Source organism: Gracilinanus agilis, chromosome 6 (assembly GCF_016433145.1).
Source record: "Gracilinanus agilis isolate LMUSP501 chromosome 6, AgileGrace, whole genome shotgun sequence".
Classification (NCBI taxonomy): domain Eukaryota; kingdom Metazoa; phylum Chordata; class Mammalia; order Didelphimorphia; family Didelphidae; genus Gracilinanus; species Gracilinanus agilis.
In genome coordinates, this window is record NC_058135.1 from 15,750,292 (window position 1) to 15,774,639 (window position 24,348).

Genomic DNA, 24,348 nt, shown 5'->3' on the forward strand with positions numbered 1-24,348 from the left:
CCTCATGTAGACAGCTTTTTCTGGGGTTTTAGCTGTGAAGGGGAGGAGGGAGGACCGCAGAGGATAATTGGAGTGGGGTCTGGGGAGGGACCCTCAGGCACTCTCTCCTGTACTGGTTCCAGGGATCAGAAGCCTCAGCTCTTCTACTTGGCCCTGGTTTGTTCCAGTGTGCAGGGTCTCCTGTAGGAGACTCTGTAAGCCATATCCACCCCTTTGGGCCACAGTGACCTCCAAAGGATGTGTTTTTCCATTCAGAAAATATCGGGATGGCTTGTGGGGGGGCTTCAGGAGGATTGTCTGTCCCTCCACAAGCCTCTGGGCTGATGGCCTAAGCTAGGCTGCCCAAGCCCCCCTGTGGGGCCAGGAGCAGAAGAACACAGTGGAGGAAGCCTCTTCCAGCATCCCCAACCCAGCCAGAGACCGAGTGCAGCAGCCCGTGTGTGAGATGCTGAATGTGGCATCTCTGACCTAAATCCTCAGAGCCGGGGGCTCTTGGGGAGGCCCCTCTCCTTCTGGGGTACCAGATCCCCCCTCCTTCACCTGGAAGTCCCACATGCACGCATGAGCACATGCAGTTTCTTTCTCTGCGGCTGAGGAAGCTGAGGCTTGGGCAGTTGACACCGTCCCCGTCCACCACACGGTTTATAAATGACAGAGCCAGTGCTCGACCCTAGGGCCTCGTGGCTCTGACCCAATATTTTTTGCTGTCCTGACCCCAAGGTTTGCCCCCATTTCCCCAATGGGAGACCCGGCCCCTCCCTCCCTCCTGCCCTCTGGCCAGCATCATCCGTGTGGTGTTCTAACCGCTGAGCTCAGCAGCCCTGGCTGGTCAGAAGCACGTGCAGAGGGAGGGCCAGGAGCGAGGGTGTGGGAGGTACCCCCATTCTGACTGGCACATCTCCCTGGACATTGCGGGGGGCCTGGGGAGCACCCAGCCATTCCCCTTTCTCTTCCCCTCTTCACTCAGGCTGGCCTTTTGGGATAAAACTGAGAGACGTGAATGGTGGGAATGTGGTCATTGTCACTGCCACAGCCCAGACGTGGGGCAGTGCCAGAGTAACAGCCAGCAGGCGTGAGGAGCTGAGCATGAATAAATAAAGCCCTGGCAGCCCCATTCCATGCCACCCCTCCTGGGCACGGAAGGGCACGCCCTCTGAAGCCTTTGTGTAAAGACCAGGATGAAGCTGGGCTTTCTGGGCGTGGGGTGGCTGGCTAAATGGGGCAGTGGAGAGAGGCTTAGGTTGGGAATCGGGAAGACCTGGGTTCAACTGTGCCTCACATATTTCTTAGTGAGGCCACCGGCAGCAAGTCGCTGAAGCACTTCCAGCCTCACTTTTTCTCATCTGTAAAATGGCTACAAAAAGAAAATGAAGCTCCCACTTCACAGAGTTGTAAGGTTCAAGTGAAGTAGCATGTAAAGCGCTCTGTACACCTGTAAGCGTGGTACAAGTGCCAGTGACCGTGATACTTCAGTGTCCTCATCTGTATAATCAGCTTCTGGGATCCCGCGACCATTGTAGCTTGTGTCTCTCTCTGGGGCTTGTTATACTGGCCTAAACCTAACTTCTGCCAGACTGCTTCCTCCTTTTCCCATTTCCTTTTCAAAGAGAGCCTTCTTCTCCCGAGTCATTGACATTCTTGAGTTTATCCAATAATAGATTACTGAATTCGTCCCTTAATGATTCTGCTCAACTTTTTAAAGCTTTGTTTTTTTTTTCAAACAAACAGGATCATATAGTTTTTTTTAATCTTTAAAAAAAAATTTTTTTTAGACCCTTAACTTCGGTGTATTGTCTCATAGGTGGAAGAGTGGTAAGGGTGGGCAATGGGGGTCAAGTGACTTGCCCAGGGTCACACAGCTGGGAAGGATCATATAGTTTTAATGGAGCCTGCTTTATAATTTAAGTCTGATCATTCTGCCTAGCTTAATGAATTCATTCTTTGGATAATCTGCTATGCCACTAAATCTCTACATGAACTCCAGGTTTTTTTTTTTTCTTGGTACGGCCCAACCGTGAGCTGAATATACCTCTAATTATTGCCTGCCATTTTTACTTCTTTACAAAGTATTACATTTTGGGTTTTGCAAGTCTTGAGCACAGTAGATCGACTCCCAGATATTTTCTGCATCTCATAGGCATTTTGAATTTCTATTATTTTCTCCTCTAATTTAGGATTGCTACTAGGAAATGCTGTTGGGTTTTGTGGACTTGCTTTGTGTGCTGCTATTTTACTAAAACTATCGATTGTTTCTCTTTCATGGTTCTCTAAAATTTTCTAAATTAAATCACATCAGGAAATAGGGGGTGATTGTGTTTCCTCATTGCCACTGTTTATGCCTTTAGTTTTTCCCCTGGTCTGACTGCTCTCATCAACATTTCCACAATTATGTCAAGTAATATTTGTTTACATGAGTATTGTCTTTATGCTGGGATTTTGTTTCTTAAAATTTTCATAAATTTTCATCATCACCATTTCCTTGCTTAGGTAATATTAGGTTACGTTTGTCTCATCAAATGAATTTTGTGGGGTGTTTCCTTTTTCTGTTTTTGTTCATCTGTATGCCATGGATGTCATCATTTTTAAATGTTTGATGGAATCCCCCGGAAGTATTTAAAAATGTGTATCTCTGGTACCCAGCCCCAGTGCCAGACGTGATTAAACACTTAGCAAATGCTTCTTAATTGATTGATTAAATCAGAGAGCTGGGGGAAGGGGGTTCCTCCACCTTTGCTCATTCCTTTCTAGCTAGTTAAATTTTTTCTTTCTTGAGGTTGGATTGTTTATAATATCCATTTCTGTTTTGTTAGTTTTGACATTTTATATTTTTTATAGATCATTTCTTTGAAATTCTTAGATTTCCTAGCATGTAATTACATATATAGTTCTGAGGATTCCTTTTATTTCTTCTCCATGGGTTGTGATTTCTCCTTGTTTGCTTTTATTTTGGTCAATTTCTTTTTCTACCTCCTCGTTTTCATCAGATTCGCCGAAGGTTTTTCCATTTTATTATTAGTCTTCAAAGAAATAGATTTCCATGGAGCAGTTATGAAGTCTTTCTGTCTTCTGTTTTATCTGTCTCTCCTTAATTCTCACTTTTGCTTCTTTTAGTACATTGTGGATAAATATGATGATTCATCTTAAAGGGGATGGTTGTGATAAGGAGGGGATCAGGGAGCCATATATGCCGCTTAGAGCCAGAGGTACTGTAGGGATGCTACTGCTCCCCCTCCTCGCCTCTCTCCCTCTCCCTCTGCTGGCACAGGCCTCTGAAAAGCCACCATTGTCTTGCCCTGATGATGGAAGGAAGCTTGGGGAATTTATTAAAGGTCTCTTCCTCAAGTTCTGAAAGAACACTGGCAGTTTCTATGCCCCTTTTGTCAGAGACAAACCCCGTCCACAGAAACTGCTCGTCTTAGAAGTAGTTGAGCTTCTGGGCCAGACTGTGATACTGCTGTGGCTTGTGGAACGGAGCAGGTCCCTGGGGCTCCCCATGGCAAGGCCAGGCTAGAGGGTCCTGCTTCCTAAGTGGGACATGCCTTGGAGGCAGGCCCAGAGGCAAAGTCCTTGCAAACTGCTTCCCAGCTGGCTGCAGAGGGGATGTCTAGTCACAACAGCCCAGAAAGGACCCTTAGCAAGTCATGGAGGACCACAGGATGGATCTCTCTGGTCTGGAGCTGAAAAGGACCTCGAGGAGGCCATGGAATCCAGCCTCCCTACTTTGTGTGAGACTGGCAGCTCAGAGAGGAACCAGGGTCAACAAGAGAAGGCCACTGTACTAGGGAGATGCCCCCTTTCTCCCCTATGTCCCCCCTCTCTCTTCCCCCCTTCCCCTCCCACCAATGCCTTCACACTAAGGGCAACTCTTGGCCCTCCTTCAGAATGACAGCAGCCCATATTTCAGCCCTAACTTGGGGAAGCAACCAGTACCATCACCAAGGTAAAGAGGCTGCCTTAGAAAAGAGCTAGCTGGGTCTTAGAACCCTGGCAGGTTGGAGAAAGGAAGGGGAACTGCCCAAGAATGCCACTGGAGCCTCCAATGGGATAATCTTCTTACCTGGCTCCCATGGGGCTGACCTCTGTCTCTGGCTCCCAGAGGATGGGGCAGCTGTGGGCACCATGGTTTGAGGGGAGGCTGGCTCTCCCCTGATTGGCTAGGGAGCTGGGAGTTTGTAGTATGGACAGAATATCTCAGAAGAGGGAGCTGTGTAAAGGGGAAAAAGGGGTTTTATGGGTTCAATATATTAAAAGGTGGTCACCAGAGGATTGAACTATTATCAATCCTCAAATAAGAATAATCTCAAGTCAGAATTGACTTTTATGGTGATTAATTTACAATTAGGAAGGTTGAAGGTAGGGAAATTGAGAGAGAGAAACTCTGGCCCAGACCAGGTAAGAGTTTAGAGGCCCAGCAGAGGGGCGCAGAGGTGAATTAAACAAGGCTTCTAGCCACGAGGCCTTTTACAATTAGAGAGGCAAGAGAGGCCTCCCTGAGGGTGGAGCCTCCAGAGACGCCCAGGGAGGAGACAGAGAGTCAGCCTAACTTACCCACGTGACAGTTCAGAGGGAAGCAGTCTGAGGTCCCACCAGAGTCTCAGCATTCCAACACTCCTCCATGAACCAGAAGAGCTCCTCACCAGACACCCTCTTCCACCGAAGCCCTCAGCTGACTGAGGACCTTCTCCTTTTAAAGGGGTCACTTATGCGTCACTTGCTGTTCCTCCCTCCTAATCTGCATGTCCAATCACAATAGACGCTTCTCATAGTACTGCCCAGGGGGTGGTCAGTTGATTCTGATTCATCCCTGACTCTAGCACAGGTGGGTTAGGACCTCCCAGAATTAGGTGTTCTCACCTTTGGTGATTAAATCTAAAGATGGGCAGTGTAGACTTAATCTAATTATCACAGCTGGCACCAGGTGGGTGCAGGGGATGGTGGGGGGAGTCTAGGGGTGGGGAACGTCCTAACTAGACGGTTTCCCAGGCTTTCCTCAGCATGGTACCACATGGTCTTCCCTATCCCTATTCTAGCCACTTGTCCTAGGTGGAAGATTTTGTTTTGCCTGTCACAGGTTCAATTTCCCTTGATTCTGTCTGTATAATGGGTGTGTGTGTGGGGTGTCCCTCCTCTTGGCTCTGAGACAGCTAGCACCAGGCCTCATCTCCCCCATGTTCCTCTGCACCCAGTAGGTGCTTAATATGCTATTTTTTTTCTTTTTACTTTTTTAGAAAAATTTTCCATGGTTCCATGATTCACGCTCTTACTTTCCCCTTCACCCCCCCAACCATCCCTCCCCCATAGCCAACGTGCATTCCCACTGGTTTTAACATGTGTCATCGATCAAGAACTATTTCCATTTAATATACTTCTTCAAGCAGATCTAGCCAGAGATAGACAGCTCCCTTTCCCCCACTCTTAAATGCGATTGATTGGCAGCAAAGGTTTTAACTGAAGGGACGCTCTCCTTGGGTCTTTGCAAATTTGTCATGGCTGGATCCAGAAGTGATGTCTGTGAGATTTGGGTTTGGTCCCTTCAGGCTTCTCCCAGCTCAGGAGCGCTGGACCATCCCTGGGTGGTATCTGAGGCTCCTGGGAAGCCCCATGGAGAAGCGTGAAGTCTATGAAGGCCCCCTTCTCTATTCCCCTGAAGCCCTTGAGATTTCCTGAATTGAGAATCCCCTGAGTTTCCCGGAGAGGTGCCTTGAACATAGTGCCGGGCCTGTAGTCTGGAAGTTCAAATCTAGCCTCAGGCACTTACTAGTGGCCTGTGATTCTGGGTAAGTCACTTAACTTCTGTCTGCCTCCTAATAGCAGAACAGGGTTGTGGGAATCAGATGAGACATTTGCAAAGCGCCTAGCACAGAGCCTGGCCCATGGAAATGCTGCATAAATGTTTGCTGTCATCATCGTCATCATCATCATCATCCCCCCGTTATTGTGAGGCGGCTGGCCCGAGCTGCCCTTGCCTTGGGTGACTGTGTGTGAGCTTGGGTTCAGCAAAACAGGAAGTCAGCCATGTGCTTTCCTCCTTTCCCACGACCTCTTCCCAGCCTCCAGATGTCAGGGGACGGGGACGCCGGCGGAGTGGGTAGTGAGCTTTCCGCAGCCCTGCGAGCAAGCTGGCAGATGGGCCGTGCCTGTCCCTGGGGGTCTCCTGGGCCTCCTTTCTGTGGGACCAAAGCAAAGGGAAGAGATGCTCGGGCTTTGGAGCCTTTGGGTCCAGTGGAATGGCCCGAGGCTTCAGGAAGCATCCAGGGCAGACTGGCTGGGCACGGAGTCAGTCCCGGGGCCACAAAGACACGATGGGAACTTTTCTTTATCCTGATATCCCCACGGGCTTCGGGAGAGGTGAAGGCCCCACTTGGGCTCTTTGATCCAGCCACCTACATGCCTTCCTGTGCCCGGTTGGCTTGTGTCCAGCCCTCCCCAGCCTGCACATGGGGCGCGGGTTTGATCCCCAGTCCTGCTTTGTGTGCCAATTTCTGCCTTCCCATAACCCCTCTGAAGGCTCCTTACTAGGGCCCCCTTTTCAAGAGGTCATGCATAACTGGCAGGCTGATTCCTAGGCTCAGTGGCCCCTTCTCTTCCTCTCCCATTCCCCCCTGCAGCTTTAATGAGCTGGGTCAGTGTTCCGAGTCCCTGTTCTCCTTTAAAGGTCCAAGCCTTTCCCAGTTCTCTCTCCTGTGGGCATCCCCCCCATCCCTGAACTCTGGTTCAGGCCAATGCCACCCCTGACCTTAAAAATCCTTCTCTTCTGTCTTAGGATCAATAAATACCAATAAATAATTGATTAATAAATAAAAAAAACAATAAAACCAAAAAGCTGTGTATTGGCTTCAAATGAGAAGAGCGTGACTTGTCTCAGGTCACAGAGCTAGGCAGTGTCTGAGCCCAGATTGGGACCCAGGACATCTAAGCCTGGCTCTCAATCTGCTGCCCATCTAGCTGCCCCCTTTAACAGACCGCCGCACTCTCCCAGTTGGCCTCTGCCTCGTGTGGGTCCAGAACAGTGCCCCTCTCCTAGCAGAGGGTAGCTGCTTCTAGGTGCCTTTGAGGGCGTCTTAAAATCACTTTCTAAAGTTACTCTTTTCTTTTTCAGTTGAAAAGGGTAAACAGAGGCACCCTCGGACATCGTGCGGCCAGCCCCAGTCTTCTCCCGATTCTCTCTCTACTGAAAAGGCCTTGGGATTGGCCTCATGTAGAACAAAATGTGAGCATCAAGGCAAGGTCATCCTGCATCTCAAGCAGCTTCTCGCAGGAGGGAACCACAAGGTGGAAGCCTTGGCCGTGGTCATCCAGCACCTGCTGGCAGAGGTAGGGCTGTGGGCAGCTCCTGGCAGGGGTGGGGTGGATGCCAGGGAGACTGTGTGTGTGCCAACAGAGTGCCCTCCTCTTCCTCTGAGATTTGGGGGTTTGGGGCGGAGCTGGCTGCTCAGAATGACATCTTTGATCAGCGCCTTGTTCTCGGGGAGTCAGAAGTGGCAGGATTTGGGTCATTTCCACTTCTTGCCTCTCCACCCTGTTCTCTTGGTGTCAGACCTGTGGCAGCGGAGAGAGACCTCCTCCTCATCTTTGCCACAGTCTGCCGGGATGAGATGTCTCTGCTCATGTTTAAGGACTATGGGCACTTCAGAGGGTCTGGGATCTCCTCCAGCCCTCCTCCTGCTGTGCTCTCCTCGTCCCCCGCCTTCCAGAGATCACCCACAGTCTCCCCAGGGCAGAGCGATCGTACTGTGGGCTAAATGTTGGAAAAAACACCCGTGGTATCCCCCATGGGAGAGAACCCACCACTGCCACCATGCTGGGAAGGAAGTGAGGCCTTTGGGAGAAGCCAGTCGAGGATTGTGCCCCCTCTGAGGAGGATCACGCCTGAACTCTGGGATGTGGGGGCATTTGGGGGCTGTGCCTGAGGGGGTTGTGGCTGTGGTGGGGCATCCGAGGGCAGGGCCCGTCCTCCTTAGAGGGTCCTAGGCCTTAAGCCGTGCTGAGGAAAGCAAGGCTACTTCTGCTGGGGCCCAGACTTCGGAGGACATAAAGGAGGAGAAGATGGGAAGGGCAGAGAGCTGTATGGAGGAGGTGTTCTTCTCATCCCCGAGGCGAGGGAGATGGCTACAGATGGCCTGACCGGGGGAGCAGATCACATCTGTTGGCGTGTGCTTCCGTGTTCAGCTGTCTTTCAGACAGGACACGTTGGAGGTCGCGGATTTCTGCCCAGCAGAACTGAGATAATGCATACTCACCCAAGCCAGCTTTGGGATGTCTTCAAAATGTGTGACCCTAGGCAAGTCACTTAACCCCTACTGCCTATTTCTTACTGCTCTTCTGCCTTGGAACTATATACCGTATTGATTCTAAGACAGAAGATAAGGGTTTAAAAAAAGAAAATGAATGAAGAAGCTTTTAAGCCCTTACTGTGTAGCAGGCACGGTGCCGAGGCTGGGAGTACAAACAGAAAAAGCAAGAAGAGCCTTCGCTCTCACGGAGCTCAGACTGGCATTGGGAGAGCCAGGCCCGAGGTCGCAGGGGCATGTACGTGATGTAGGAGGCTCAGATGATGGTGCCAGGGCCCCCGTGGGGCAGCGCTCGGGCACATGATGAGGCCTTCGTCTCATTTACAGGGATGGGGCTGTCCTGCAGAACAGCTGAGCTGCCTCAGTTCCGGGGGACAGCGATGAGGGACTGGGGGGAGCCTCCCTGAGCCCCAGCAGCCACCAGGAATGGCTTCTAGCCCAGTCTAGCACCAGGGGAGAGGGCACAGGGAAGCAGAGACAGGAGACAAGGTGCAGCAGCTCCATCCTTGTTCGTTTGTGTCCTCAGCAGGGGAGGCTGTCCCTCGCCCTTTCCAGGAGAGGACAGGTGTGACTGACCAGGACGTGCCGCCCAACACCAATAATGAGACAGGCAGTTGGAGTGGAGGAAGCAGGGCCCCGGGAGAATTAGAAATTCTAATGCTGTGGGAGCTCTCTGTCTGCTCCTCCGTTCCTTAGTCCCACTTTGAAGATGCCCCCAGCCTTGGGCCGGTTCATCATGGCGTCCAAACTTGAACCCGTGATCCCTTTGGCTCACAGATTGGGAGGGAGGTTACTGGAGTGAATGGCCAGGAAACCCAGGCCCCCAATTTGTGGGAAGCCCTTTTCTCCTGCAATTTGGGGCCAAGGGACACCTTCCCTTAACAGAGACATCCCTGGGGATTTTCTCCAGGAGCAGGTCAATTCCTACATCCCCAGTGAAGGTACTTGTTGTACCACTGAGGTAGGTATCTTGTACATACCTGGAGAGGTACAGTGTCTCCCTCGTCAGCATGGAAGCTTCTTGAGGACAGGCAATGTTCCATTTGGTCTTAAAACCCTTTTTTCTTTAATTTTATTTGGTAAAAGCTTTTCCCTTCTGTCTTGGAACCAATCCTGTGTATCCATTCCAAGGCAGAAGAACAGTAAGGGCTAAGCAATGGGGGTTAAGTGACTTGCCCAGGGTCCCACAGGCAGGAAGTCTCAGAGGTCAGATTTGAACACAGGACCATTTATCTCTAGGCCTGGCTTTCTAACCACTGAGCCATCAGCTGCCCTCCCTGTGCCTAATTTGGTCTTTGAGTCTCATCAGACAAAAATGCTTCTGGATTAAATGATTGGGCCATGTAGGAGTCTTTTCTCCTGGGGACTTTTGGAGGAAACCAGAGGTAAAAAAAAGGAGAAAGGTCTTGGTCTGGATCAGTTCAAAATCCTGACGGACTTTTGGGGACTTCTGGGCCATCTCTCTCACTTTTTCCATCACCGCTCCCCATGCCTGGGATGTTCTCCCTCCTGCAAGAATCCTTCCTCGGGTCCCCCTCCTCACCCTGCAGTGCCTTCTCCCCGAGATCAGCTCCCACCGATGTCGTGTCTTTCTTGTCTGTATGATGTTGTTGGCATCCCGTCTCTCCTGTTAGGCCGGGAGGTCCTCGAGGGCAGCAGGGGCTGCTTTTGGCCGCTCTGTGTCCCGAGAGCTTAGCACAGTTCCTGGCACATAATATTGCCCGCTGACCGACTAGTTGTGTGTCATTCCTATGGCTCCCCACCCCAGGGGAGGATGTCCTGCTTCCTGAGTCCGGCCACTGCCTGGGCACTGGGCCCTCAGGCCCTGGACAGATGGGCCTCTGGGTTTCGTTTGTTTTGCTGGGCCCGGCATTCGGCAGAGGGCGACGGAACCTAGACAGGTAGACTTGGGCCATCTGAAGAGTGGAGGCGTCATCCTCGTCCAAAACAAAGCAGCCTTGCTTTGGGGTGGGGGGCCTGACACGGGTTGTCCCTTACCGACCCTCCGCTTGACCCTGTTTGTGCAGGTGGCGCCTTCCTAGATCGTCTCTAAGATGGGGGAGGCCGTGTGGGGGAGGGGAAGGACCTCGTTCCTGAGCGTCTGCCAGGAGGGGGGCTCTTGGAAGCCCACAGAGGTTCTAGCAGCAGCTCAGGCAGAGCGGGGGAGAGCAGGCAGCTGGCCGGCTTTGCCCGGGGCCCCTCTGACCGCCATCACGTAGCGCCAGGGCCCTTGGATGCTGTGAGGCAGCTCGCGGCCGCCCCTGGAGTTATTGATGCTCCGTCTGGAGGCAGAGCTCTCGAGCTCAGGCCTCCTAATTAAAGGATGGCTGCTTGTGCCCCCTGGAGCAGCTCACCCTCTCCTTAATGCAGGAGGCGAATGATACCCCAGGCCAGGGCGGGAGCGGGGCCTCAGCTTCGAACACTTGACCCCGAGTCCAGCGAGGCTGGGGTTCCCTGTGGGTGCTGCTACCCAAATCAAGGGCCACCCAGGGTCACGGAGAGCCCAAAGCCAGCGCCTTGCTATAAGGGCTTTGCATCCAGACCTTTGGGCCAAGAGGGAAGGGAAGCAGTCAGTGGAACGGTCAGAATGCCCAGAAGAGAACGGGAGGAAGTCCAGAGAAGAGGCCCTGGCGAGCAGGACGACCTAGAAATGAGTGTTTGTTACAAAGTTTGAAAAGAAACCCCCAAGCGACTCGAACCCTGTGCACACGAGATGCTCAGCCCTCACGCCAGTTCTTCCTGTGTGGAAATGTCCAAGCCTGGCATTTGTCAAGATCAGAGTAACACAACGTTGACAGTAGAACTTCCCCTCGAAAGTCAGGCGGTGAGACCCCCAGCAGCCAGCCTGGCTGCCCTCGGGAGGCAAGCTTCCTCCCGGCCCCCTGGCCTTCCGAGTGGACGTGGTCTGTGGGAGGCGTTCCAGGATCCATGGAGGACCTGACAGAAATGAGTCTTGGTTTGGGACTTTGGCGTCATCCCCCCATGGAGGACAAGATGGGAGGAGGCGACTGGCCAGGCCCGGGGTGGGAGGTGCTGGGGTCCCCTTGGCCCATTCCTGGAGACCGTGCCAGACCTGCGGGCAGCAGAGCTAATGTGGACTGGGGCCTGGAGAGGGGCCTGGAGATCCTAGGAGATGTGACTCCCTGGGCCGAGGCGTGGTAGTGCTTCACCCCAACTTGTGCCTCCGCCTGACACTTCTGAATCCAGCCTTCTGGAGGCATGGCTGGGTTTGGTTAAAAGAGGATTCTGTTAAACACGGGCCTGAAGCCGGTAGGACACCAGGGAGCCCAAGCCCTGAAGGCCTGGGTTTGCCCCCATTGACTTGGGTTATCTGGGCCGTGTGATGGGAAGGGAGCTGCTTGGTAGAGCCCGGGGTGTTTCCCTTCTGGGGAAGGCCTCATATCAGCAGAGGTGCTGTACGTGGTCACTGCCGTGCGGGGCATCCTGCCAGCAAGCTCAGGTCCTTTCTTAGGGGAAGCCAAGCAAACCCAAGGAGCCTGGGGGAAACGAGACTTGTCTTGGCTGTCGTGGGGTACTGCGAGGCCTTTCTGGGGGCAGAGAAAACCCTTCTGGGCTCAGCGGGTGCCGACGTTCCTCGCATGCCTGTCCTGGGCCTGAGGGTGTTACGGCTGTAGGGGGGGGTCACTGTATGAGCTGGGGCGCACACCTGTAGAGATGTGGCCACCCTCGTGCCCATACACATCTGTGGGCAGACACACACACGTGAGGATATGAGCACGGATGCAGGCGTAGCACCATTTCCAGGCTCTGTCCCGAGACGTCCCTGAGGGAGCTCTGGTGGGGATGGTGAGTTAGAGAAAGGGATTGGGGGGATCAGCACGCACCATTGGGGGTGGCAAGCAGGTGCCTGGATCCAAGGGATGTACTGGCACTGGCTCCCCTTGGGCAGTAGCCAGGCTGGAGAAGCTGAGTCTGAACTGGCAGTGGATGATGGAGCTCAGCCCCGGCCCCCTCTCCGGAGGGGCTCCGCCTTCTGGGTGGGTTTTGTCTGTGTCTTTTCACAAAGCCCCTGCCCGGGGTCTGCCCTGCGTACTTTCTGCTGGTTCTTTCCACCTTGGACGGTGGCCCTTGGGCTAGCCATCTCTTGTGGAAGTCATGCTTCCACGGCACCCCATCTCCCTGGCTGGCTAGACTGGCCGTGTAGGCAGGGGGATGAGCGGGGAGGGTCCTGGAGGAATAGCAGGGAAAATGGACGACCTGAGTGGGTGGTGACCTGGTTAGGATGTACAAGTGAGGTCAGTGTGAATCTGAGGGGGGTCAAGTGGGGCTGAGACGTGGGGCGCATTTGTGATGGGACATGATGCCCAATGATGCCCCCATACACAGATGCCGAGCCCCCTTCTCTCCCAAAGCCCTCATGGCTTATGTGGGGCCTGCTGTGGAGGGTGGGTGGCATCTTCGTACTCCCTGGGTGGCACTAGAGGTAGTGTAGGGCAGTAGTTAGAACACTAGTGTTGGAGGCAGGGGCTTGGATTCTATTGCTATCTCTGCCTCGTGTTACTCATGCCATCTTGGACAAGTCATTTTCCTGCTCAGAGCCCTGGGAAGGACAAAGTGCCCTTTAAGGCTCCTTCAGGCTCTGGATGTCACCTCCTGGAGTCCTCTGCCCCTCTGAAGCCCCTAGAGCTCCTTTCAGGCTCCCAGTCATTGGCCATGAATTTGTCTGGGAGATGCTTGATGACTGGTCGCCTTTGGCCCCCTTTGGCCCCCTTTAGCTATAGCTGGGAGTTGTAAAGAGGTTCAGGAAGTGTCACTGCAGGGTAGTGTTGCTCACTGACCTGTGAGAGAGGAGAGATAGAGACAGAGAGGGGGAAGGAGGGAGGGAGAATGAGTGAGAGNGCCCGGGGGCAGGGGCAGGGGCTTGTGGCCGGGCCGGTGCTCTGCAGCAGGGATGCCACGGCCCGCCTCACCTGCCAAGGGCCCGGGCGGCTCTGCAGAAAGCCGGGGAACTCCGGCGGGGTGGCGGCAGGCGGCTGGCGGTCCTGGGGGGTGGGGTGCTGCCCGTCTTGGGGGGGAGGGGCAGGAGTTCTCTTTGGGGCCCGGGAGGGAATGCAGTTCGACCCAGAGAGGGGCCGCCTGCCCGGGTGGGTGCCCGCATGTCCACGTGGCTGTGGCTCCTCGGGGTCCCTGGAGGGAAAGCCTTTGTCACTCCCGAGCCGGTGCTCCCTACGGCCGTCCTGAACCCCTCTCCCTTCCCGGTGGCTGGCCCTGGCGGGGGTCCGTCCTCCAGTGAGGTGGGGGAGCCTGGGGAGTGGGGGTTGGGCTCCTGCGTAAACTAAACTTTGAGCATACGGCTTGGGAGCGCTCACGCCTGCGGCACCGGTGGCCTCCCGGAGCTGGAGAGCAAATATTTACCTGGAGCAGATCCGCCTTTGGGGCCCATCCCCAGCCCCACCCGAGGGAGGATGGGAAGGAGAGAGGGAGGTCAGCGCCAGGCTCACTTCCTTAATGAACGGGAGTCCGAATGATCCAGCTCCCTCTGGAGTCTCATTTTCCTCCCGATAACAAATGTGGATCTGATTGAAAGGGACCCTGGGCCGAGCGCTCGTAACTCGATGTGTCTCTTCCGCAGAGGGAGGAAGCTCTGAAACACCACCAAGCCCTATCGCAGGAGCTGGTCAGCCTCCGGGGAGAGCTGGGTAAGAGTGGGGGTCAGAGGGAGGGCTGGGGGTGGGAGGGAGCCACGGTGTGTCTGGCTGCCCTGCTGGCTGTTGGGGATCTGTCTCACTTTGGGGGTCTGTCTGGCTGGCTCTGGCGGGGTCAGTCCTTGTGCAGGTCTGGTTGGCCAGGAGGCGGCCTGTCTGTCTCTGTCTCACTTTGAGTGGTCACTCTGTCTGTCTGTCTGGCCCTGGCGGGGTCATTCCCTGAGCAGATCTGGTTGGCCAGGAGGCCTGTCTGTCTCTGTCTCACTTTGGGGGGGGTCTCTCTGTCTGTCTGGCTCTGGTGGGGTCAGTCCCTGGGCAGTCTCCTTCATGTGTCTGCCATTCTCTTTCTCTGCATGTGTCTGGATCTCTCAGCCCCTGGTTTTCCCTGAGACTGTGTCCTTGTGGTCCTTGGCCCCTTCTCCCAGCTGCCAGGGCTGGCTCTCTCTGGGGTCTCTGAAGGCAGCTTGGCCCTGTGTTCCTTGCATTCCTGGCAGTGGATGGCCCATCAGGCTGATGACTAAGCCCCACTCCTGTCCAAAGAGAAGGGGCAATGACTTGGCACTGCTCTTGGGTCTCCCAGCCCTCGTGTGACAGTGGTCTCTGCAGGCGCTGCCTACCTGCTTGCCTGTCTTCCCCGGGTACTGTTGTGACCTTGAGGCACAGGCCATACCCCATTGCAGAGGGAAAATGGAGGCTTAGAGAATGCAATCACTTGCTTGCCCTGGGTCACATAGCTGAGCCAGGGTTCTCTAACCACTGAGCCATGCAGCTACCTCCCTGCCTCCTTCCTCTGTGGAATTGAATGTTTCACAGATCCTGGCCTGGCACATGCATGTGGCCTACCTGAGCAGCTCTTGCCTGCCCCTGGGACAGAGGGATGGGAGACAGGACAGGCGAGGGCTCCGTGGGTTCGAGTTCTGGCTCTGACACTTACCTGTACAACCACAGGCTGCTCACTTTGCTCTTACCATGTTTTCTCATCTGTAAAACTGTTCTAGCTCCTCCTGGGTGGTTATCCTGGGAAGATGCCTTTAGGGTAAGGATGTCTTTTGCCTCTTCTTGGATCCCTAGCACTTAACACAGCTCCTGGCACTTAGTAGGTGCTTAATCAACATTGATTTATTGTCTGGTGCAGCAGCCCGGAAAACTGCAATGACTGTTATCACATAATAATTCTGTCACCAAGGCACAGCCTACAGGGTAGGAGAAGAGGCTCATGCCACTGGGGTAGTGGGGGAGAATGGGAATGGCTGCCCTGGGGGCCTCCCAGCCCTGGGATTAACCTAAGTGGCTGCTGGTGAACAGAGCTCAGTCATGGCCATACCAGGGTCCAGTGACCTGGGGTGAAGGGGCTGGGGTGCCCAGGGCTCCTGACCAGAGTAATCTCAGCCTGCTCTGCCTCTAGTGTCTGCTTTGGCTCCAGGAGACCGTCTAGAATTTTGGAGATGTGCTGGCTTCCATGGAAAATGTCCTAACATAGCGCGTGCCCGAAATGACTGCAGGTTTGGCCTCGGATGATTCGGTCACAGCCAGGGAGAGTCTGAAATGAGCCAAGCTCTCCTCCATTTGCCCCTCTTCCTTACTTTCCCCTCCCGCAGTGTCCTTGGGCCCTCGGAGCATCCCAGAGGGTGGGAAGGAGATGAGAAACAAGAGTCTGAAGTCAGGTAAAAAGGGCCTCCCATGGTAAAGGGGGTTTGACAAGGCATTCGGTCCTTTGGGTGGGCACCACTAGGAGAGACCTTGGCTCCATGCCCAGCTCCTGTCCACTGTAAGAATCAAGTTAGTCTGGGGAGGAGATTGTGGAGAGGTTTAGATGCAAGGAGGTAGCATTTGTTTTGGAGAGCAATAGGGAGCCACTAGAGATTCTTTAGCAGGGATCTGTGCTTTGAGAGTCCTTGGACAGCTGTTTGGAGGCTGGACCCGAGAAGGGAGAGACTTGAAGCAGGCACATCAGCCAGAGGGTCCTGGAATGACCTAAGCTTGAGGCAGTGTAGAGGCAGGGTGGTGGCCGTGTGCGCAGAGACAGGGGAATGAGTGGGGAGATGTTGGGCCTTGGTGGGACACTGAGCTATGTTTGCTGGCCCCAGAAGAGGTGGTGAGTGAGAGTCTAGAAAAAAGGGGGAGAGATGCATCCTTTGTTTTCCGGAGTCAGTTATAAAGAGAGAGAGAGAGAGAGAGAGAGAGGGGAAGGGGCCATTCCCCTGGCCCAGCCTCCCTCCCCGCCGGGCCAGGACGCCCGTTCTGGACAGAACAGTGCGGGCATTCACACTGCTCTCAATGGGGACTCCTCCGTTTGGCTCAGGTGAGGGCTCGCCGTCTGGGGCCCAGGCTCCTCTGCCTTTGTTTCCCCCGGCTCGGGCCAATCCCCTTTCAGGCCCGGCGAAGGTGAGAAGGGCCCCATGGGTTGCTTTCGTGATAGTCTGAAAGGCGATACGAGGCGTCGGTCCCGTATCCCTGTGATAACTGGGGGCCCAATTGGCGCTTACATAATGGACCGAGGCCACGGCTGCTGCCGCTGTATGATGGGCCCAGCCGCCTCGAGTGCCCTCGAAGCGGCCCAAAGCGTCTGTGGGATGCCCGGCCCGGAAGGGCCAAGCATGGAACACTTCACAGAGATGCTCGTGAGGACACCATCCTGGAGGCAATCGGAGCCCCGCCGGTGCAGGGGAGAGGCTGGGCCCCGGCTTCGATAGCTCAGGGGGCTGGGGGTGCCGCGATGAACAGTAAAATGGAGGCTCTCTGGGGAGGCCGATGTAGAGCGATTGAGAGTCTGCCTCCACGGGCAGTCCAGAGAATGGCCACCAGCAGGGCAATGCCCGCCGGTCTTGTTGGCAGGTTCAGAATTAGCTGTTTTCGCCCAGGTTGGCGTGTGCCCCCCCTGCCCTCGGATGCTCCCCGTGGTGGGCCACACTCTTGCCCATGCACTGCCCACAGGACTTGGCCTAGTCCTGCCACCTTTGGATTTTACAAGCTGGTGGAGGAAAGACTTGACTCCTCGGGGAATGTCCACTAGCTCAGTACGCCCCAGGAGTGCCCTCGAGGGCCTTGGGCTGCTGTTGTGGAAGGGCCAGTGTTGGAGCGAGCTTATTTCCACCTTATATTGGGATAAGTCAGTCACTGACCTTCCTGGGCTCTAGATGTCCCCAGGATGGAGTGGATAAGTGAGCATTTATTAAGTACCTACTGTGTGCAGGCAGGGCAGCTCGGTGGCACAGTGGATAGAGTGCCAGTTCTGGAGTTAGGAAGACTTCTTTCCCAGGTCAAAGCTGGCCTCAGACATGTACTGTGTGACCCTGGGCAAGTCACTTCACCCAATTTGCCTCAGTTTCCTCATCTTTAAAATGAGATGGCAAGGGTCACAAAGAGTCCAATAACAACGTGTCAGGTTATGGGGGTGCCAAGACGAGTGGGGCTTTCCTTGCTTTTGCCCAAGGAGATGACGTTTCAGAGGGGAGTGGTGGCCGGGAACAAGCATCTGGGTCTGGGGAGTCTCGGCGGGGAGGGCTCTGGTCCTGCTGATTCTAGAAGAAGGCTCTCATGGAGGAGATGAAGGGGAGGGACAACTCCCGTGGGCTACATTTGCCCTCACTGTGACCCCCTGGCCTGCCCCAGAAGGAGGCCCAGGATGAGAGGGAGGGCATCATGGGCCATGGCCTAGGGCAGAAGCGGCGGCAGCCCTGGCGTGTCCTCACACACCAGTCAGCCGTGTGCTAGGCTCCAAGGTGGGGATACCGAGGCAAAGACGGGCTCACCTGCTTCCTCCCGTCTGTGAGCTTCGCACAGGCTCACTGCCAGACCCAGACCCAGGAGACTTCCTACCGCCATGCCTTTGGGGCCCTCCCTTCAAGTTCTCCCTTGCTTGCACCATTGCTAGGGACTCCTTTTTCCTTTCTCAGGGCCTTGCCCCTATGCCCCTAACACCGCTTGGCCATGGGTACCTTTGAAGCCCGCCTGCACCCTTTCTTCTCCACTCCCACTCCTGAGGCAGTCACGATAACTACAACAGCCTCCTCATTGGCCTTCCTGCCTCTTCTCTGTTGCTGCAGTTGTCTGTCCTTCCCTTTGGCACTGTGGAACCTTCCTTAAGTCCAGCTATACACAGCCCTCCTCTCAGAAATCATCTGTGGCTCTCCACTGCTCACTGCGTTCTAGGCCTTTCAGAATAGGATTCTAGCCTGTCTGCCTGGCCTTGGGTCACAGGCGTAACTCCCCTTCGGGGGTTCTGCATTACCCCCCATTTGGGTGACTCTCAGGCCCCCATCTTCTCTTGCAGCCCTTCCTGGGCCTTTGCTCATGCTGTCCTTCCTCCCTGCTCTGGCCTGGCCTTCTGCCTCTGGAAGACAGGAATTGTTTCCCATTCAATTGGGCAGCCTCCTGCCTCCTCCTGAGGTCTTTCACAGACCAGGAAGGCAAATTGGGGTGACTCTCGGGGGACAGGCAAAGCCTCGAAGGAAGAGGGGGTCATGGAGGCCTCCTGGCTCATTGCCTTTCCCCCAGGCCACAGCACATCTTTCCTGCCTTTAGGTAGGCCACTTAGGGGCCAGGGATAGAGAAGCCACTTTCTTGAAGTATAATTCAATATTATATCCGTCAAGTCCAATTAGTCGCTGCCTGAAAAGGGTGCTAATTGCCGCTGAGCTCTCGCTGGGAGTGCCGGGCCCTGGTGGGATGTGAGGAGGTGATGCTGAGTCATCAGGTTTTAAATTCAGAAGCCTGTCTGTGACGGGAAATCGTACCGGGCTGAGTGTGTGAAGACGTGGCCGAGGGGGCCGGGGGGCTGCTTATCTCTCGTCACTGTAATGGGTTCCCATTCATCAGTGGCCAAACGGCTCTGAGAAAGCTCAGTTCTGATTGGCTCAAGTGGCAAAGACTGGAGCTCCCAGAGATATTGAAGCGAGGCTCCCTACTCTGGGGTACGTTGGGCTAGGTGGCCTCTCGGGGTCCCTTAAATAAAAAACAAAATTGGCCCTCCTAGCAGGGCCATCACCACTGCCCCTGGAGGCTGGTGGCTCTTCCCCGGGGTATCACAGAGAAAAGCATCCTGACTCTTCTCTGCCATTGTTCTTGCACACTCCTGAGTGAGGCAGGGGGTATGAACATTGCTATTCCTACCTGGGGTGGGGGGGAACAGGCACCATGAAGCGACTTTCCCATAGCCTACAGCTGGCGTTTAAACCCAGGTCCCTATTTCAAGTCAGGCGTGCTCTTACCTTGTCCTCCCAATGGGTGAGACTGCCAGTGGGGCTGAAGGCCCAGCCACATGCATAGGGAGCCAGGGGTGCGAGTAGAAAGGAAGGCTGTGGCCCAAGGGATGAACTCCCCAAGGAAAGAGCAGGGATGGCTGAGAAGCTGGTTGCAAACAGGATCCAAATAGACCATAGAGGGAGGGAGTGGATCCTAGAGGAGGAGAGGTGCCCAAGGTAAATGTGGCACAGGGAGGGCCCGGCAGTGGCTGGGGCAGGCCTTGCCTTCTGGGGAGCCAGCACCGTGGAAGGAGAGACCAGGGTGAAGGACAGCATTCTGAGGAATCAAGGACGATGGCACACCCAAAATGTCTGCATTTCTGCAGACCCTGTAGATGTTGGGAGTACCCTGGACCCATGCAGGGCAGTGCCTTCTCTGGGACTCAGAGGCTTGGGCAGCCCTCTCGCTGCCTCTTGGTGCCCTTCTCTACCCAGTTGGCTGAATCACAGATGCCACAGGACCCTACCTCAGACTTTAGTATCCCGGCTTCCCCGTGGTGAACAATGACTCAATCCAGAAGCATGTAATAAGTGCTCACCATATGCCAGGCACCAGTGTGCCAACAGTGAAATGATTCCTGTTCTTGAAGAACTTGCATTCTAAAGGGTAGGTAATAAGTTTATCTATAAATATTTTGAATAGAATTAAAATAGAATGAGAAAGTGAATACCTACAAATCTACATAAAGTTGATCAGTGCCCCCAGTTTGAGAGAGAACACACAAGCCATGGGAAGCATTGTGTAGAGGGCAGTGCCTGAGCTGGACCTCAAAGGAAAGGAGGGAAAGGCCTTGAGGAGACCAAGGTGAGGAGAAAGTGGGTCCCAGGCATGGGGTGTAGCAGAACAATGGGGTGTGGGAGCAACAGAAGTGGTTTGGGGGAGCATCCAGTGATGGGCCAGATTGGGAAGGCCTTTAAAAGACAAGCCACTTGACCTGGTGGAGTAGAGGGCTCTTGTGGTTAGATATTCATTTAAGGAAAATGATTGCATCCGTGTGAGGAAGATAAGTTGGCTTGAGGCAGGAAGGCTAATTGGGAATATTTTGCAATAATTGAACTGAGAGGGTTTGAAGATAATAGCTATGTAAGTGGAGGGACAGTAAAGATGGAGAGTTTTGGCCAGCCCAGCAGAGTCTGGGACGTTCAGAGACAATCCCAGGAGGAGATACATTTAGATATGTATCAGTGGGCAGATCCCGGGCTCATGATGCCATAGTGTCTCCATTTCCATCAGAAGGTTTTCATTTTATACTATTGGTTTATTTAAGGCAACTAGTGGTACAGTGGGTAGAGTGGTAGACCTGGAGTCAGAAAACCTGATGATTTTAAGTTTAATCCACATCAATAACATTTTCTTCTTCACCTAAGTCTATATAATCAAAACAATCTAATCCTGATTTGTAGCATTTGCTGATTTCTGAGGTGTCAGTACTTATCCGGAAAATTTTACAATCAGCTTTCAGAATTTAATAAGTTTTCCTTGGTAATGTCTTGAAATATGATGTCAAGATTCTTTCTTTAGTCATGGGGTTGGTCCAATAATTCTTAAGTTATCTTTCCTTGATTTATTTTCCAGGTCAGTTGTTTTTCCAATTCAATTTTTTCTATTTTTTTCATTATTTTGCCTTTGTTCTATTGTTTCTCAGTGTCTCATAGTCATTAGTTTTTACTTGCCTAATTCTAATTTTTTGTAAACCCTTACTTTCTGTCTTAGAATCAATACCGTGTATTGGTTCTGTAAGGGTTAAAATAAGGGTTTGACAAAAATAAAAGAGCAGCTTTTAACAAGTAACAATTTCATTTTATTAAAATAGAGATAGAAAAGAATAAAGTAAAGGAGGGAAATATAGGAAAGCCTTAGAGAAAGAAAATTTCCCAATGTCCGTACTAGTTATCTTATAACTACCTATAATTACTGTCTATAACAACCACGCAACAAAGTTCCAACTCAATCCAGCCCAATCAAAACCAACCCAATCAGTGTTTAATCCAACCCCAATTAAGTCTGTCAACAAAGGCCAGCCACCTCCCAAAAAAGGTTCAAGAAAGAAAAAACTTAACAGCCCAAACCAAAAGTCAAAAAACCCTTTAAAGGCTAAAGCCAAAAAAGCCCTATCAGTAAGCTCAGGCTCTCCTTTTATATTCCAGCAACTAAACGTTAGCCTCCAACCCAAAACACTCTCAGTAGCCAACTTACCTGCAACTGCCAGCACCTGTCAGCAACTGACTCTCCCTTGATCAACTGACACTGGCCCTTTTTAATATCCTTTTTGTTCCTCCTTCCTGTCTCTATGGTTTCTACTTCCTGTCACTGTGGGCTGGTTAATTCCTACACATCTCTGTGATAAGAGGACCTCCAGGTCCCGGTTAACTTAAAAAAGGAATAAAGAATTCCTTTTTACAGTTCCAGGGCAGAAGATTGGTCCAGGTTGGGCAATGGGGATTAAGTAATTTGACCAGGGTTACACAGCTGGGAAGTGTGTGGGGCCACATTTGAACCCAAGACCTTCCATCTTTAGGCTCTCAATACACTGATCCATCTAACCAATACACTGCCCCCTACCATTCTAATTTTTAAGGCATTCTTTTTCTTCAGTGAGCTTTTGTACCTATTCTACCATTTGGCCAGTTCTATTTTTAGGATCTTATTTTCTTCAGTATTTTTTATGCCTCTTTTACCACACTATTAATTCTCTTTTCATAATTATCTTACATCACTCATTTCATTCTCCAATTTTTCCTCTTCTACTCTTAATCTTTCTTCAACTCTTCAAGGAATAGACTCAATGAGCATTTTTCTTTAAGGCTCTTCTTGGAGTTGGTTTCATAGTCTTGTATTCTTCTAAAATTGTGCCTTGGTCTTCCATGCCACTGTTTTTTATGGTCAGGTGTTTTTTTTTTTTTTTGTTCATTTTTCCAAGCTATTTCTTGACATTGAACTTTATGTTAAAATTGGGTTCTGTTCACTCTAGGTGGGTTTTTTTGCTGCTATTTTCAGGACTAATTCTAGGAGTCTGCATGTTTTGGGTGCTTCCAAGGTCATGTGATATGGAGAGAGGTGTGGTCAGTGCTTTCCCTATCTGTGCTCTGGTCTTTATCCAGGAATGGTCCCTGATCTCTTGTGTCCAATCCCTACTGCTTCTCTCCAGGCTGGAACTGTGAACCAGAACTGCCTATGGGCAAAAGAGGTGCCAATGAGCACCAGCTACACCCGGTGCCAGCAAAAGGCCCCTGTAATCTCTCCTGGCCAGTCGTCTCACCCCCATACTATCTCTTGCCTGAGAGCTCCAGAAACTATCGCTGCCATATTTGTGGGCAACAGACAGGCCTCCACTCTGGTATCACAAACTTTTCCTGGTGACCTCCTAAGTTTTATCAGGCTATAAAATGCCTCATCCTGACTGACTTTGCTCTTCCACAATTTGATTTGAAATCAAATTTTTTTATTTGAAAATTTAATTTTAGATCATTTGGAGGGAATTTTGGGAATGTGCAGCTTGGGGGCTGCCCCTAATCCACCATCTTGGCTTTGCCTCTCCAGATACCCTCTTCTTCCATGAAGCTTCTGTGATCCCCCATCTATTTCCTCTTGCCCATTTGTAGCCTGAGAGTGGTCTCCCTTACATCCTACTCATCCACATACATCTTTCCTCTTCCCCATTACCTTGTCAGCTCCTGGAAGGCAGATGCTGGACCTCCTTTCAGCTTCATATCTATAGGACCCAGCCCAATGCCTGGTCCATTCTTCTACAATATGGAAGCCTCTTTGGTTCCACAAGTCATTCATGCTTTGGTAGGGAGCCTTCATGAGTTGCTGTGCCTATATTGGTGGTCACTGCACTTTGGCCAGATGTGACTCCTTCACTCCTCTGCTCAAGAAAGCACAGTGGCTTCCTAGAGCCTCGGCTCATTGGCATTAAAGTCCTTGCCATCCTGGTGCCAGCTTACCTTGACAGGTTGCTTGCATATTACTCCTTCTCACCCTGCAAAGCTGCACCAAGCTGGCCTTCTGGTTCTTCTCCATAAGGCACATTCCCCTCCGTGCCTCTTTCCTTGTCCTCAACCAAAGGCCATGCAACTGGCTGACTGAATAAAACCTACCAGTCAAAACCAGTTTTTGTTTTCTCCATGATGAAGCATCAGTCAATAGCTGTGTTTGAGGGTCCCACGAGGGGATCCTGCTTCCCTGTCTGATATCCAATGGCTTGGCTTTTCAAAAATCTGGTGCTCTGTTACCATGAAGCCTGCCTGGGGCTTCCAGTCTGTACCAGGTCGGCTAGGATGGGGTAAGTGGGCAGGCCGGCAAGCAGGGACCCCATCACCTACTTTCTATAGGCTGTGGCAAGCAGAATGGCCAGCCCCCTGTTCACAAAGGCATCATGGATGGCAATGGGCATCTCTGGGACCATTCAGTTATTCCTGCACCCTCCTCTGTCTTTAAGCTCTCGTTGGACTAGTCAGGGATATGGAGATCCAAGGGCCTGATGGGAGAAGCAGGAAGGGAGGTCACGCCGCCTGTCTGGCCATCATTGACTGTGTGTGGGGTGGTCAGACTTCATAGTCTTTGTGGCTTCCTCCCAGACTGAGCTCTGTAGCCTGTGCTTCTGGCAAGAGTACAAGGGGAGGTAGGAGGTTCTCTGCTTCCTCCAGGGTCCCTCCTTGGTGATTCCATGGTTTCAGCTCAATCTAGACAGAATTCAGAGCCTGGGATACCAATAATCAGAGTTGGGAAGGACCTTAGAGATTCCACTGACCCTGTCCTTTCACCAGAAGGAATCGGAGCCTTGGAGGAAACCAGGAGGGAAAGGAAGGAAGGGGTCCCCCACCTACCCACCCACCCTGCTCATGCCTTTCCCATTTCTTCCTTTGGCTAATGCCTCCTCCTGAACAATAACCAGCTTCCTAATGGAGACAGAATGTGGTGAGCGTGTGTGATGGTGGTGGTGGTTAGCCTGGCGATGAGAAGATGGGGAAAGGTGGGGGCATCGTAGCTGCCCCAGGTGTTTAAAGGGCCCTTCCACGGATGGAGCTTTACCCCGTTTTGTGCCGAGTTCTGAACAAGGAACCGAGGGCAGCAGAGAAAACCATTCCCCCTCGAGTGGGTGGGCTGGGAAGGGAGTGCATAGCCTGGAGGTCTTCCAGCGGAGG

At 52.7% G+C, this 24,348-nt stretch overlaps 1 protein-coding gene across 1 annotated transcript in view; it reads left to right on the plus strand.

Annotated features, from left to right (window-relative positions):
- MTUS1 (microtubule associated scaffold protein 1) overlaps window positions 1–24,348 on the plus strand; it is a 70,763-nt gene that overhangs the window by 38,465 nt on the left and 7,950 nt on the right. Inside the window, exons 4-5 of the mRNA XM_044681442.1 lie at window positions 7,100–7,314; window positions 13,885–13,951. Of these exons, the coding sequence (XP_044537377.1) occupies window positions 7,100–7,314; window positions 13,885–13,951 (282 nt within the window). The remainder of the gene's footprint in view (window positions 1–7,099; window positions 7,315–13,884; window positions 13,952–24,348) is intronic.